Below are 11,023 nucleotides of genomic sequence, written 5' to 3'. Positions count from 1 at the left end.
GAGAGGCTGGAATTAATGCTGCTTCTAAAGGAACATGTACGAAACTCACCCACGTGCCAGCGATCTCACTGTAAACGAGTCAGCTCCATAACTAGTGGAGCTCGGGCCGTCGCGTTGCTGGGGCTGAGGAGCCTGATCTTATCCTTTTCCCTGGAAGGAAAAGTGAGGTGGGATCTGACCACTGGAGGCCAAGCCTTCCCCTGGCTTCCCCTTCGCTGCTCCCGCTGCTGCTGGTGGGGGACTTGCCGCTCGGATTGGGTCCTCGGTTCCCAAACGCACACAGACCCTGGGGGACTTGCCAGCCTGCCGGGTGCTTCTGGCTTGGCCTTGCCTGGGAAAGGTAGTGGTAAAGGCAGGTGCCCCGCATGGCATCTTAGAGGACAACCACACACCCAGGACGTCCTCTGGACAAGCGCCCGTGTCTCCCCCGCCGCCCGCCCTCCCACAGCATCATTGAGCATCTGCAGCGGGCCAGACCGTGCGTCCTGTCAGCTCAAGGCTTTTGGTCAGTTCCATTCTCTCCAGCCCTTCATCTTGCTCTGCTCCGAACTCAGCCCCATCCCACGGGACAACCGAGCCCGACGTGCCTGGAGTGAGGGCCCATGAGTGGGCACCATTGATATCTGAGCACATTGTGCACGGCCGATGGGCCTCCAGGCCGGTGCTACCGCGTGGGCAGCAGAATCTGGGGGTGTCCCTCAGGGGTGTGGGGCAGGGCTGGGGGACTTCTGGGCGGTTCAGCCCCTTGCCTGAGCCCTACTGCTCTCTGAAGGAAGCCCCCACATGGACTCCAGCTACTTCTTCCTGTGTTCTGACCACCTGGGAGGGACAGTGCACTCCTCCCCTGCTGAGATCCCTGGACACCTGCTCTTTTTGGCCAAAAGGAAAGAGACTGTGAGTCCTCTTCCGCTTTACCCTCCTCCCCCATCCCACTGGGTACTCTCCCCATCCGGAGCACAGACTATCGGCGTTCTTCCTCCGCCCTCTCTGGGGCTGCCAGAGAAATGATAACAGCAAAGAACCCTGGGCAACACTGCCACCTGTGCCCAGGTGTCTGCTCAGTGGCTGGGACTGGAGCAGTTACTTGTGCCGGCCACAAGGAGGCGCCAGCTCTCCAGCTCCGAGGTGAGAAGCTGGCCCAGTCTCCTAAAGGGACACTGCCTAGAACTGGACTGGGAATGTGTGCCCTGCCCGCTTACCCCCGTTCTTACAAAAGTCTGTGCGAACTGGTATAGTGGTCTCTAAAAAGAGTCACACTGGCTCCTGGGAGCGCTCCATCCTGCATCAGCCTGCAGGTGTTTGGTCCTGAGCGAGGCACGAAGGTGCTGCCCCATCGTCTTGGCATTCCCTCTGGTACATAAATTCCCAAATTGTCCCCAGGCATTGAGGAGCTTGGAGTGGCAGGAATGACGGGAGGAGACAGCGTAACTAGCCCTCTCTCCGGCCCTGACCAGCGGTTGCCCAGCTTGGCCGGAAGCCCCTCCTTTCTGGACACGTTGGGAGAAAGCGCTCCTGCCGCTCAGGCTGGTTGTGCGGAGTGGGTCTCCCTGAAGGGCATTCGCTCACGAGTCCTCCCCTCTGGCAGCTGGCTCACACCTCGTCGCTCTGCCTGTCCCCTGCCTTCCCTCCACCAGGCCTGCGAGGCTTCAGCTCCCTTCAGAGGACATGGTGCGTTCAGTGTCCTGCCCTGAGCTGCCGTGGCGGGGTGTCTGCGAGCGTCCACCCCTGGCGAGACCAGACAGCAGGACTGCGGTGCCCCTCCAGGCGATTCGTGGTCAGCTGTCCTGCCTCTGCTCCCCCGACCACGGCCAGCCAGCGCCTCCGCCTGCTGGGCCACCTCTCCCAACTCGGCCTTTATCTTCAGCTCCAAGCAGGTGCCCAGGGATTGGACAGTCGGACAGCTGACCAGGGCACAGGATAAACAACGAAGGCTGCTAGCTCCCCTGTTTCACTTCCCCGCCACTTCCCCTCAGCCTCTTATAAATAACCTGACCACGCGCTTTTACTCAACTTCCTCATTCCTACACCTGGCCCCGCTCCCCGGGTCCCTGCCTGCTGTCATTTCCAGGCCCTCCCCCCAAATGAAAAGGGTGCCAACGAAACGTCTGTTAGAAAAGAGTTTATTACAAACGGATGAGGTATGACTTCTACAGCATTCATGCAGCGGGCACTCAGGGTCCTAAAACATCGGGCACATGAACGGTCGTGGGAGAAACCGGGCAACAGCCCAGCTATGGTGCTGAGGGGCTTGGGTCCCTGAGGAAGACGGGGGAGAGCCGGGGAAGCAGGGACGACATGATGGGAAGATCAGTTTCCTCACCAGGAAGACGGTGCCAGCCGCCCAACCTAAACCACATCCTGCATGAGGGGGGGGCGGGGGGTCTCGAGTCTCACGCTGGAAACCACATCTGGAAACCACAGCGTCCTCCTGGTCCCTCCCCTCTACGGGGATGAGCAGGGGTGACTAATGAAGGGGACCCCGGGAGGTGAGGCGCAGGGGAGGCAGCCCTTAGCCCGGGAACTGGGCCAGCCGGCGCCGGGCCTTGGTGAGCCGCGCCAGCCGCTCCTTCAGGAACTTCCTCTTGTCGCTGGTGTCGCTGTGCTCCTTGAGGAGCCAGTCGTACCTCTCCTTGTCCTGCAGCAGCTGGAGCATGGCCTTCTGCAGCTGCTGCCCGTACGACCGGAGGATGAAGAACTGGATGACCAGAGGGATGTGGCTGGACAGGCGGTTGCTGGCCTCCTGCAAGGGACGGTTCACAGAGGGCTTGAGGGGACCCTGAAGGACAGTCCCCCCTCGTGACTTTCGCCACGTGAGCTCCCGGCGGGACCGGGCCCAGCAGGTCTCAAACCTCGGTGCCAGGGGCAGCGAGGGACCCCACACGTCCCTGCGGCGCAGAGGGCGCGGCTGGGGGCTGGGGACAGGGGCCAGCTGGGCTCCCACTGGCTTGTCCTGATGGTGAAAGGGTCACTTCTGACGGGAGACGGTCAGAGGTGCCCCAGAAAGGGAAATGGGGGACACATTCACACTATTTACAATTCTGCCCCGAAGATTTTATGCTGTTTTTTGTTTGTTTTTTTAAGTCAACACTAAGATGTGTAGCAGAACAGAGGCTGGGCTATCAAAAGCCACAGAAGGGCCCAGGGAGTTCCAGGCAGATGGACAGGTAGTTCCACCCCTGCTCCCCACCCCCACCCCCACCCCCGTCCCGCCTGTGAGGGAAGAGGGCCATCTCTCCGGCAGCTCAGAGAGACTCGCACTGAGCAAGGGCTGTGACCTCTCGGCGCCTCGGTTCCTTCTCTATAAAATACCAGCACCAGCCTCACGGGATGGTTAGAAGGTGACAGTTTGGAAAGATGCCAAGCGTGGAATGAGTCTAGGGCAGCGGTTCTCAACCCGTGGGTCGCGACCCCTTTGGCGGTCAAACGACCCTTTCACAGGGGTCGCCTAAGACCATCCTGCATATCAAATATTTACATGACGATTCATAACAGTAGCAACATGACAGTTATGAAGTAGCCACGAAAATAATTTTATGGTTGGGTCACAACATGAGGAACTGTATTTAAAGGGCCAGAAGGTTGAGAACCACTGGTCTGGAGTGTCAGTGACGTGGAGATGGCACACAGGCTACGTGTTCTAAGGGGGCGTGAGCCAGGAGGGCGGCCTGTCCCCAGACAGAGACGGAGGACAGAAGAGAAGGGACAGGCTGGCAGGAGGCATGCAGGCGGGATGCTGGGGGGGCCACCGGCACTGAGGTCTGATGCTGGAGAACGGACAGCAGCTGAGGGACGGCTAAGATCTGGAGCGACACAGTCAGGCACCCGAAGCAGCTTCCTGCAGGTAACACGGATCGATCTAAAGCAAGTGCTAGGCCTGCCCCCGGTCTGATGGTCACGCTCATGTGTCGGCTGGGCCAGGCAACAGTCCCCAGGTATTTGGCCAAACACGAATCGAGGTGTCCTGCAGATGTGGCTAGCTGCATCTACAACCAGCTGGCTTTAATGAGGGAGGCTGTCCTCCTCATGTGGGTGGGCCTGTCCAACCAGCTGAAGGCCTTACGAGAAAGACATCCTGCCTGTACACAGCAGTTTCTACTCCTGCCCAGGAACCTCCCACCCGCCTCGCCTGACGGCCTTCCTACGAACCCTGGACTTGCCCCGCCAGCCCCCACAGCCCATCAGCCAGCTCCTAGAGACACATTTCTTTTCCTTTTTTAACTTTTTAGATTCTTTGTTTGTTGTTGTTAATCCTCGCCCGAGGATACTTTTCCATTGATTTTCAGAGAGAGTGGAAGAGAGAGGGAGAGACAGAGAAAAACATCAATTTGAGAGAAACACATTGATTGGCTGCCTCCTGCAGGAGCCCTGACCAGGGCCTAGACTGGGGAGGAGCCTGCAACCAAGGTACATGCCCTTGACCGGAATTGAACCCGGGACTCTTTGGTCCACAGGCTGATGCTCTATCCACTGAGCCAAACCGGCCAGGGCTAGAAACATATTTCTTTACCTGCATCTATCCTATTGGTTCTGTTTCCCTGGTACAACCCTGACTGATACACCAGAAATCCCATTTATCCTCCAGATACATGATGCATGAATAATTCCAAGCACTGCAACATCCCTGTGGTAGCAAAAGACTGGAAACACACTGCACCTGCAGCAGCACACGCCCATAAAATGAGACTCCGCTGCCATGACAAAGAATAGGGCAGCACCCGTGAGCGGGAATGCAACAATCTCCAAGGTGCAGTGAAGGAAGCAAGATGCCAAGCAGCACACACGGCTAACCTTGGTGCAAAAACAATTTGCATATATACATACATCACGCGCGCACACGCACACACACAAACACACACGTGTATGCTGTCCCTTGGAGGACATCGAGAGCCTGGAGGACTGCGTCTGCTGCTGCTGGGGAGGGGATGGCATGGCTCTGGGCGGGGTGGGCGGGAGACCCACTCTCCACTGTCACTCGCTCTGTTTTGGATTTTGTGCGTGTGTGCGCATGGCCTGCTCTAACAGGTTCTGTGAGGCAGGTGAGCAGATACAGGGTAAGTGTCGCTGCAGGAGAGGCCAAGGCGCACAGGCGTCCTTCTGTCTTGCCCTTCACTGGCTTCGCTCACAGGTGTGCACCTCCAGTGTTAGGGGACACAGAGGTTAGAGCCCTGCGGCTGGGGGCGCGGCGCTCCCCCGGGAGCATTAGAAATGCGGCATCTGGGCCCAGCTCAGACCTGCGATCCGCCCCTGCATGTCAACAAGACCCCGGAGGTCAAGTTTGAGAAGCACGGCTTCAAGCACAGGAGCGGTGAAGGATGGAGACACCTGGGAAAGCGAGGGGTGATTATGTGCTCTACGTGTCCAGGTTTCTCGTGTCCCAGCGGTTCTAACTAAGGTGGCTCAGCTGCCGTGTGCAGCCTGCCCAGGATGCATCAGATGCCCCTTCGTGTCACGAAACACAGAGAAGCAATCAAAGCTCGCGTCTCCAGGAGCAGCTTCTGTGTGTGCAGCCGCCATTGCATCCCACGGCCGCGCTAAGGGAGTTACACCCACTCATCCCCCGGGATGGTCACTGGAAACCTACGAGGAGGTGCCATTTTACAGAGAAGAAAGCTGAGGCTCAGAGGGGTTAAGGAACTTGGCCGGGGCCACACAGCCAGTCAACACCGGGTGTGAGTGGCTCTAAGCCACAGCCTCTTCTCGTCATCAGAGGTCGAGTTGCTTCTATGGAGGCGAACGAAGGGCAGAACGATGGAGCTGGCTGGTGGGCAGCTCACGGAGACACTAAGTCAGGAAATGAGACAGAAAGCATCTTTCGGAGACACGCGCAGACTCACCAGGCGGTAGGCCATCAGGTGTTGGAGGATTTCAGCGAGGGAGCAAGTCAAAGGATCCGCCAGAGAGGACGTCTGCTCGAGAGAAATCCCCTTCTTCTCTTCTTTTGATTCCTTCTCTCGGATCTTCTGCAGCGCAGCCCGGTACGCTTGGTCTTGGCAGTAGACAATCTGCTCCATTTGGAAGTGCAGTCGGATGGACTTCTCCGCTTCCTTTTCTTGTTCTGACCTAATGTCTTCAATTTTGGACTAATGCGCAAGAGAAACACAACACCATTTCCCTCCAGAAATCAACCCCTGGGTCAGAGGAAACTGGGTTAGACACAAAGCCCCCAGCTAGAGGCTCTCCAACTGGAATTAAAACAGCACGCTGCTCGGGGCAGCCTTCCGCGCCCCGTCTTGGCTTATCTAAGATGGGGTTCCCGCCCTCCACAGAGGCTCAGAATTCCTGAAGAGCCTGAACCACACACGTGACCAGACCCCTCGTCCCCAGAGCCTGAGGACTCAGCCTCTTTGGTTTCTCTTTTCCTGGCCTTTCAAGTGGTGAGTGTATACCCATCAGAGAGCTCCCGGGGTAAGAGGGATGAATTGAAGTCAGTCAAATAGTCAAATTCATTCTCTCTCTCTCTCTCTCTCTCTGGTTTGTTCCTGGGACTTAGAGAAACTGGCTACCTGGGAGCCCGGGCTCTTCACACAGAAAGCACCGGGACCCCCACCTCACTGAGCGCCAGGAAGTGGGACGCGCCCTGCCAGTGCGGCCTCACGGTATCCTCCTGTGTTCACACCACCTTCTGAGGTGAGGACGCTGCTCTCAGCCGTGCGCTGTGGAGAAGGAGCTGCAGGCCAGGCAGGCTAAGCGGCCGCCGAGCCCTCAGCTCCTGCACAGAGAGCCGGCCTCCCCGTCTGTGCTGGGTGCTCGGGACTGAACGTCTGTGTCCCCCAGATTCACATGTTGACATTCTAACTCCAATGTGCTGGTTCTGGCGGGAGGGCCTTCAGGAGCTCTAGGTCAGGAGAGTGGAGTCCTCAGAATGGGACTGATTCTCCAAATATACAGTAAAGTTGCAACGGTCTTAAATCCAGGAAATCTATTTTCTAGCATCAGGGTTAATTATTTTCTTTTTAAACAAATGGTTGGTTTTACCTTGCAGGTTCTGAAAAGGTTGAAAAACTCCTCATAATTTTTCTTGGACACATCTGTGAAGGCAAGCCGGACCATATCTGATGAAAGAAAAACAAAAAAAGTGCCCAGTATTAGTAGGATCATTCATCATCTTAATAGATTGCAACAAAATAAGAGGATAAGATGACAAGAACAAAAGTGTCCTCCGTCCCACCCTCCTCCCCCATCTCCCTCTCTTCTTTGCACTAAAGGAAGAAGGTGTGCTTTTTGGCTGAAGAGCTCCCTAAAGGAATTTTAAATATTTTTTTTATTGATTTCAGAGAGGAAGGAAGAGAGAGAAACATCAATGATGAGAATCATTGATTGGCTGCCTCCTGCTGCCTCCTGCATGCATGTGCCCTAAGGGGAAATCAAACCCATAACCTCCTGGTTCATTGGTCAATACTCAACCACTGAGCAACACTGGCTGGGTCCTAGAAGATTTATAAACCTAATGTCCCCAGCATACTTATTTAACATTTAAAGTTTTCATCCCAAGTTTAAATAGTTGCAAAGAGTATGATTTCTAGTAAGATATATATATATATCAACATTTAATAGTCAAACCTCACATCATTCTTTTAAATACATCAATGAGATCTAAACATCCACATTATCTATTTGAAAAGAAATACACAAATAAGCTCTTAATCAGAAAATGTACATTATTTTCATTTCTGAAACCTGTATTTCCATTTGACTTCCTCACAGAATTTATCCTAACAGTATCTTTATGCTTGAAAATCTTTTGTTGACTCCACACTTTATCTTTCTAAAACAGAAGTTTATATATACACTAGAGACCCAATGCACGAAAATTCGTGCAAGAGTATGCCTCCCTTCCCCCGGCTGCCAGTACCGGCTTCTCTCTGGCACTCGGGACCCCGGCTGGCTTTGCCTTGGCTCCCAGCTTCCTCAGGAAGGATGTCTGGAATAACATCCAGAAGACGTCTGGTCTAATTAGCATATCACCCTTTTATTAGTATAGACTAGAGGCCCCGTGCATGCAGGAGGTGGGGGGGGGGTCCCCTCAGCCGGCCTGCACCCTCTCTAATCCGGGACTCCTCAGGGGATGTCCAACTGCTGGTTTAGGCCTGATCCCTGTGGAATAGGGGACTGCTGGCTTCTAACCACTCGCCTACCTGCCTGCCTGATTGCCCCTAAACCCTCTGCCTACTGGCCTGATTGCCCCCTACTGGTCCCCTGCCAGCCTAGTCGCCCCCTAACTGCCCCCCTGCCAGCCTGGCTGCCCCATAACTGCTCCCCTGCCAGCCTGGTTGCCCCCTGTCTGGAAGGAAGTTGGACATCCGGTTGACCCAGTCTAATTAGCATATTACCCTTTTATTAGTATAGATACTTCTATAAGTCTCTAAAAACAACGTATTTTCTTCAGGAGTGAATTAAAAGGGCACAACTGGTCAACACAACACAAGAACAGATTTTGACATATAATTATTAAGCCTCAAGTAAAATTTTATTAGAAATATACCCCTTAACGAGATAGTGGAGTAGCCACAGCAGTGGGCGGAGTGGAGGTGTTGGGTCATAAGAAACATGAATTTGGTCTTTGCCCCTGGTTTCTGACACACAGCTCTCCCATTCCTTAGGCCTTCCTGGGGGTAGGAGCATCTTCTGTCCTAATGAGGGGACTCTGGGTGGCCCTGGGTAGCCCAGGATGGAGGCTGGTTGCCAGGAAGCCCAAGGCTTGATTGGAAACCTGGAACTTTCAGCCCAACCTCCCCCAAATTTCCAGCATCAGGGGAGAAGGGCAGGGAAGAGGGATGGAGACTGAGTTAATAATTGTTTATGCCTATATGTACAATAATTGATTATACCTCCATAGAAACTCCTAAATGACAGGGTTCGAAGAGCTTCTAGGTTAGTGACACAAATACCTGCCAAGAGAGCAGTGGCTCCCAACTCTGTGGGACCTGCTCTTGGGGTACCCCCAGACCTGGCCCTATGTATCACTTTCATTTGTTTCCTTTGTAATAATCAGTCCTTTATGCTACATCAGTAAAGGTAAGTGTGTTCCTGAGTTCTGTGAGCTGTTCCAGCAAATTACCTAGCCCAGTGGTCAGCAAACTCATTAGACAACAGAGCCAAATATCAACAGTACGATTGAAATTTCTTTTGAGAGCCAAATTTTTTAAACTTAAACTATATAAGTAGGTACATTGTTATTAACTTAATTAGGGCACTCCTAAGCTGGCCTTTGCTAAAAACGTCCTCAATCTGATTGAGGTATGTTCGCTGAGGTCGACCCCTTTCAACTCTCCCATCCACACTCATCTTGTATGCTTGTTTCAGATAGATGAGTGTGGAAGGGAGAGTTGGAAGGGGTCAACCTCAGCGAACGTACCTCAAAACAATGTACCTCCCCCGCACTGCGCATCCCGTGGCCTGCCTGCACCATGTCTCCCATCGCCCAACCGACCGACACCCCCCACTTCTTCTAACGCCACTTCTTCAAAATAGACTCGCCCAGGCCGAAAACCGACTTCTGCGCATGGGCCACGAAGCTTCAATCACACTGTACGTGTGCGCCCGCACGTGGTATTTTGTGGAAGAGCCACACTCAAGGGGCCAAAGAGCTGCATGTGGCTCGTGAGCCACGGTTTGCCAACCACTGACGTAGCCTGAGGAGGGAGCTGTGGCAACTCTGATGTATAGATAGCTGGCGACTGCACCCGAAGCTGGCGTCTTGTGGCATGGAGCCCTTGAGCTGTGCCACCTAACTCTGGGTAGTTAGAATTGGAACTGAATTGAATTGCTGAACACCCAGTTGATGTCCCGAGAACTAGAGAACTGGTTGGGCTTGTTATAAAAAATGCGTATACACACACACACACACACACACACACACACACACACACTAGAGGCCTGGTGAACAAAATTCGTGCACTGGGGGAAGGGGTGGTGTCCTCAGCTCAGCCTGTGCCCTCTTGCAGTCTGGGACCCCTCAGGGCATGTCTGCTTGCCGGCTTAGGCCCGATCCCCCTGGGCCTAAGCCAGCACTCAGACATCCCTCTTGCAGTCTGGGGCTCTCACAGCCCAGGACCCCTTGCTCCTTACTGCCCACCAGCCGCAGATGTAGGAGAGGCTCCTGCCACAGCTGCTGCGCTCGCTAGCCACGAACCAGCTTCTGGCTGAGTAGGTGGGGGGAGGGAGTGCCGCTCAACCAGAAACTGGCTTGCTGCTACATAGCGCTGGCCCCACCCCCTGCCCACTGGGTGTTCAGGAAAGTCGTTCTTGCCTCAGCCCTTGCAGCCCTGGCTTCGTCCGGAAGGTCATCTGGAAGGATGTCTGGAAGAACATTCGGCTGTCTGGTCTAATTTGCATATTAGCTCTTTATTATACAGGGTAAACAGAGCCACTTTAAAATGGAGAAACTGCCTTGCTCGCCTTATGCCTCAAACTCTTGAGATGTTAGAACAGGCAAAATGGCCTTTGATCTGGGCCGAGGGTAACACTGTCCCACAAAGCACTGACTGTAAGGATCACAAGAAAGCAGATAGGATTTCAACTGGACTGGAAATTAAAAACTGTTTAGAATTAGCGTCGCTGTATCAGCTTATCAGCACCAACAGCAATGCCTTCCTTCTATGGAGGCAACTGTCCCCTGCCCTTTCTCATCGATCCCCCTGGCCTTTCCGTCCTCAGCGGAACACCATTTGGGCTTCTGCCTGAATCAGTGTTTCCTAAGTAGCTCTTCTTATTGATCTCAAAGAACTGCGCTGCCCTACTTTGGCCCTTTATTTCTGGGTGAGCGGGTGGCTGGTGCTGGGACACCCAGGGGAGAGCTCCGCGGCCTGGCACTGGCCTGAAGGCAGACCCGGGATGACTCACCGGTGATCTTATGCAGCATTTCCACCGCCGGCTCCTCCAGGGTCTTCACTTGCTTCTTTATGATGGTCTCAAACGTCTTGTAATTCACGAACCCTGGCAGCTCTCTGCCGCGATACTGATTTTCAAATTTCCTGATCTGTCTAAAAATATCGTCATAACCTACCGTGGGAAGGAAGAGCTC

General features: G+C 54.2%; 1 protein-coding gene across 2 annotated transcripts in view; it reads right to left on the bottom strand.

The window, feature by feature from the left end:
* Positions 1-2,104: 2,104 nt before the first annotated feature.
* The window catches only part of MX1 (MX dynamin like GTPase 1), a 29,253-nt gene continuing 20,334 nt past the window's right edge, over positions 2,105-11,023 (bottom strand). For both annotated transcript variants that reach the window (XM_059686502.1, XM_059686501.1), the window contains exons 12-15: positions 10,843-11,001; positions 6,976-7,052; positions 5,835-6,080; positions 2,105-2,740 (exon numbers count right to left, since the gene is read on the bottom strand). In XM_059686502.1, the coding sequence (XP_059542485.1) occupies positions 2,510-2,740; positions 5,835-6,080; positions 6,976-7,052; positions 10,843-11,001 (713 nt within the window). In that variant the 3' untranslated portion in view covers positions 2,105-2,509. The remainder of the gene's footprint in view (positions 2,741-5,834; positions 6,081-6,975; positions 7,053-10,842; positions 11,002-11,023) is intronic.

The sequence above is a fragment of the Myotis daubentonii genome, chromosome 3 (genome assembly GCF_963259705.1).
Source record: "Myotis daubentonii chromosome 3, mMyoDau2.1, whole genome shotgun sequence".
NCBI classification, from domain to species: domain Eukaryota; kingdom Metazoa; phylum Chordata; class Mammalia; order Chiroptera; family Vespertilionidae; genus Myotis; species Myotis daubentonii.
Note: the sequence above shows the minus strand (reverse complement) of the source record. Positions and strands in the feature narration are given on the sequence as shown.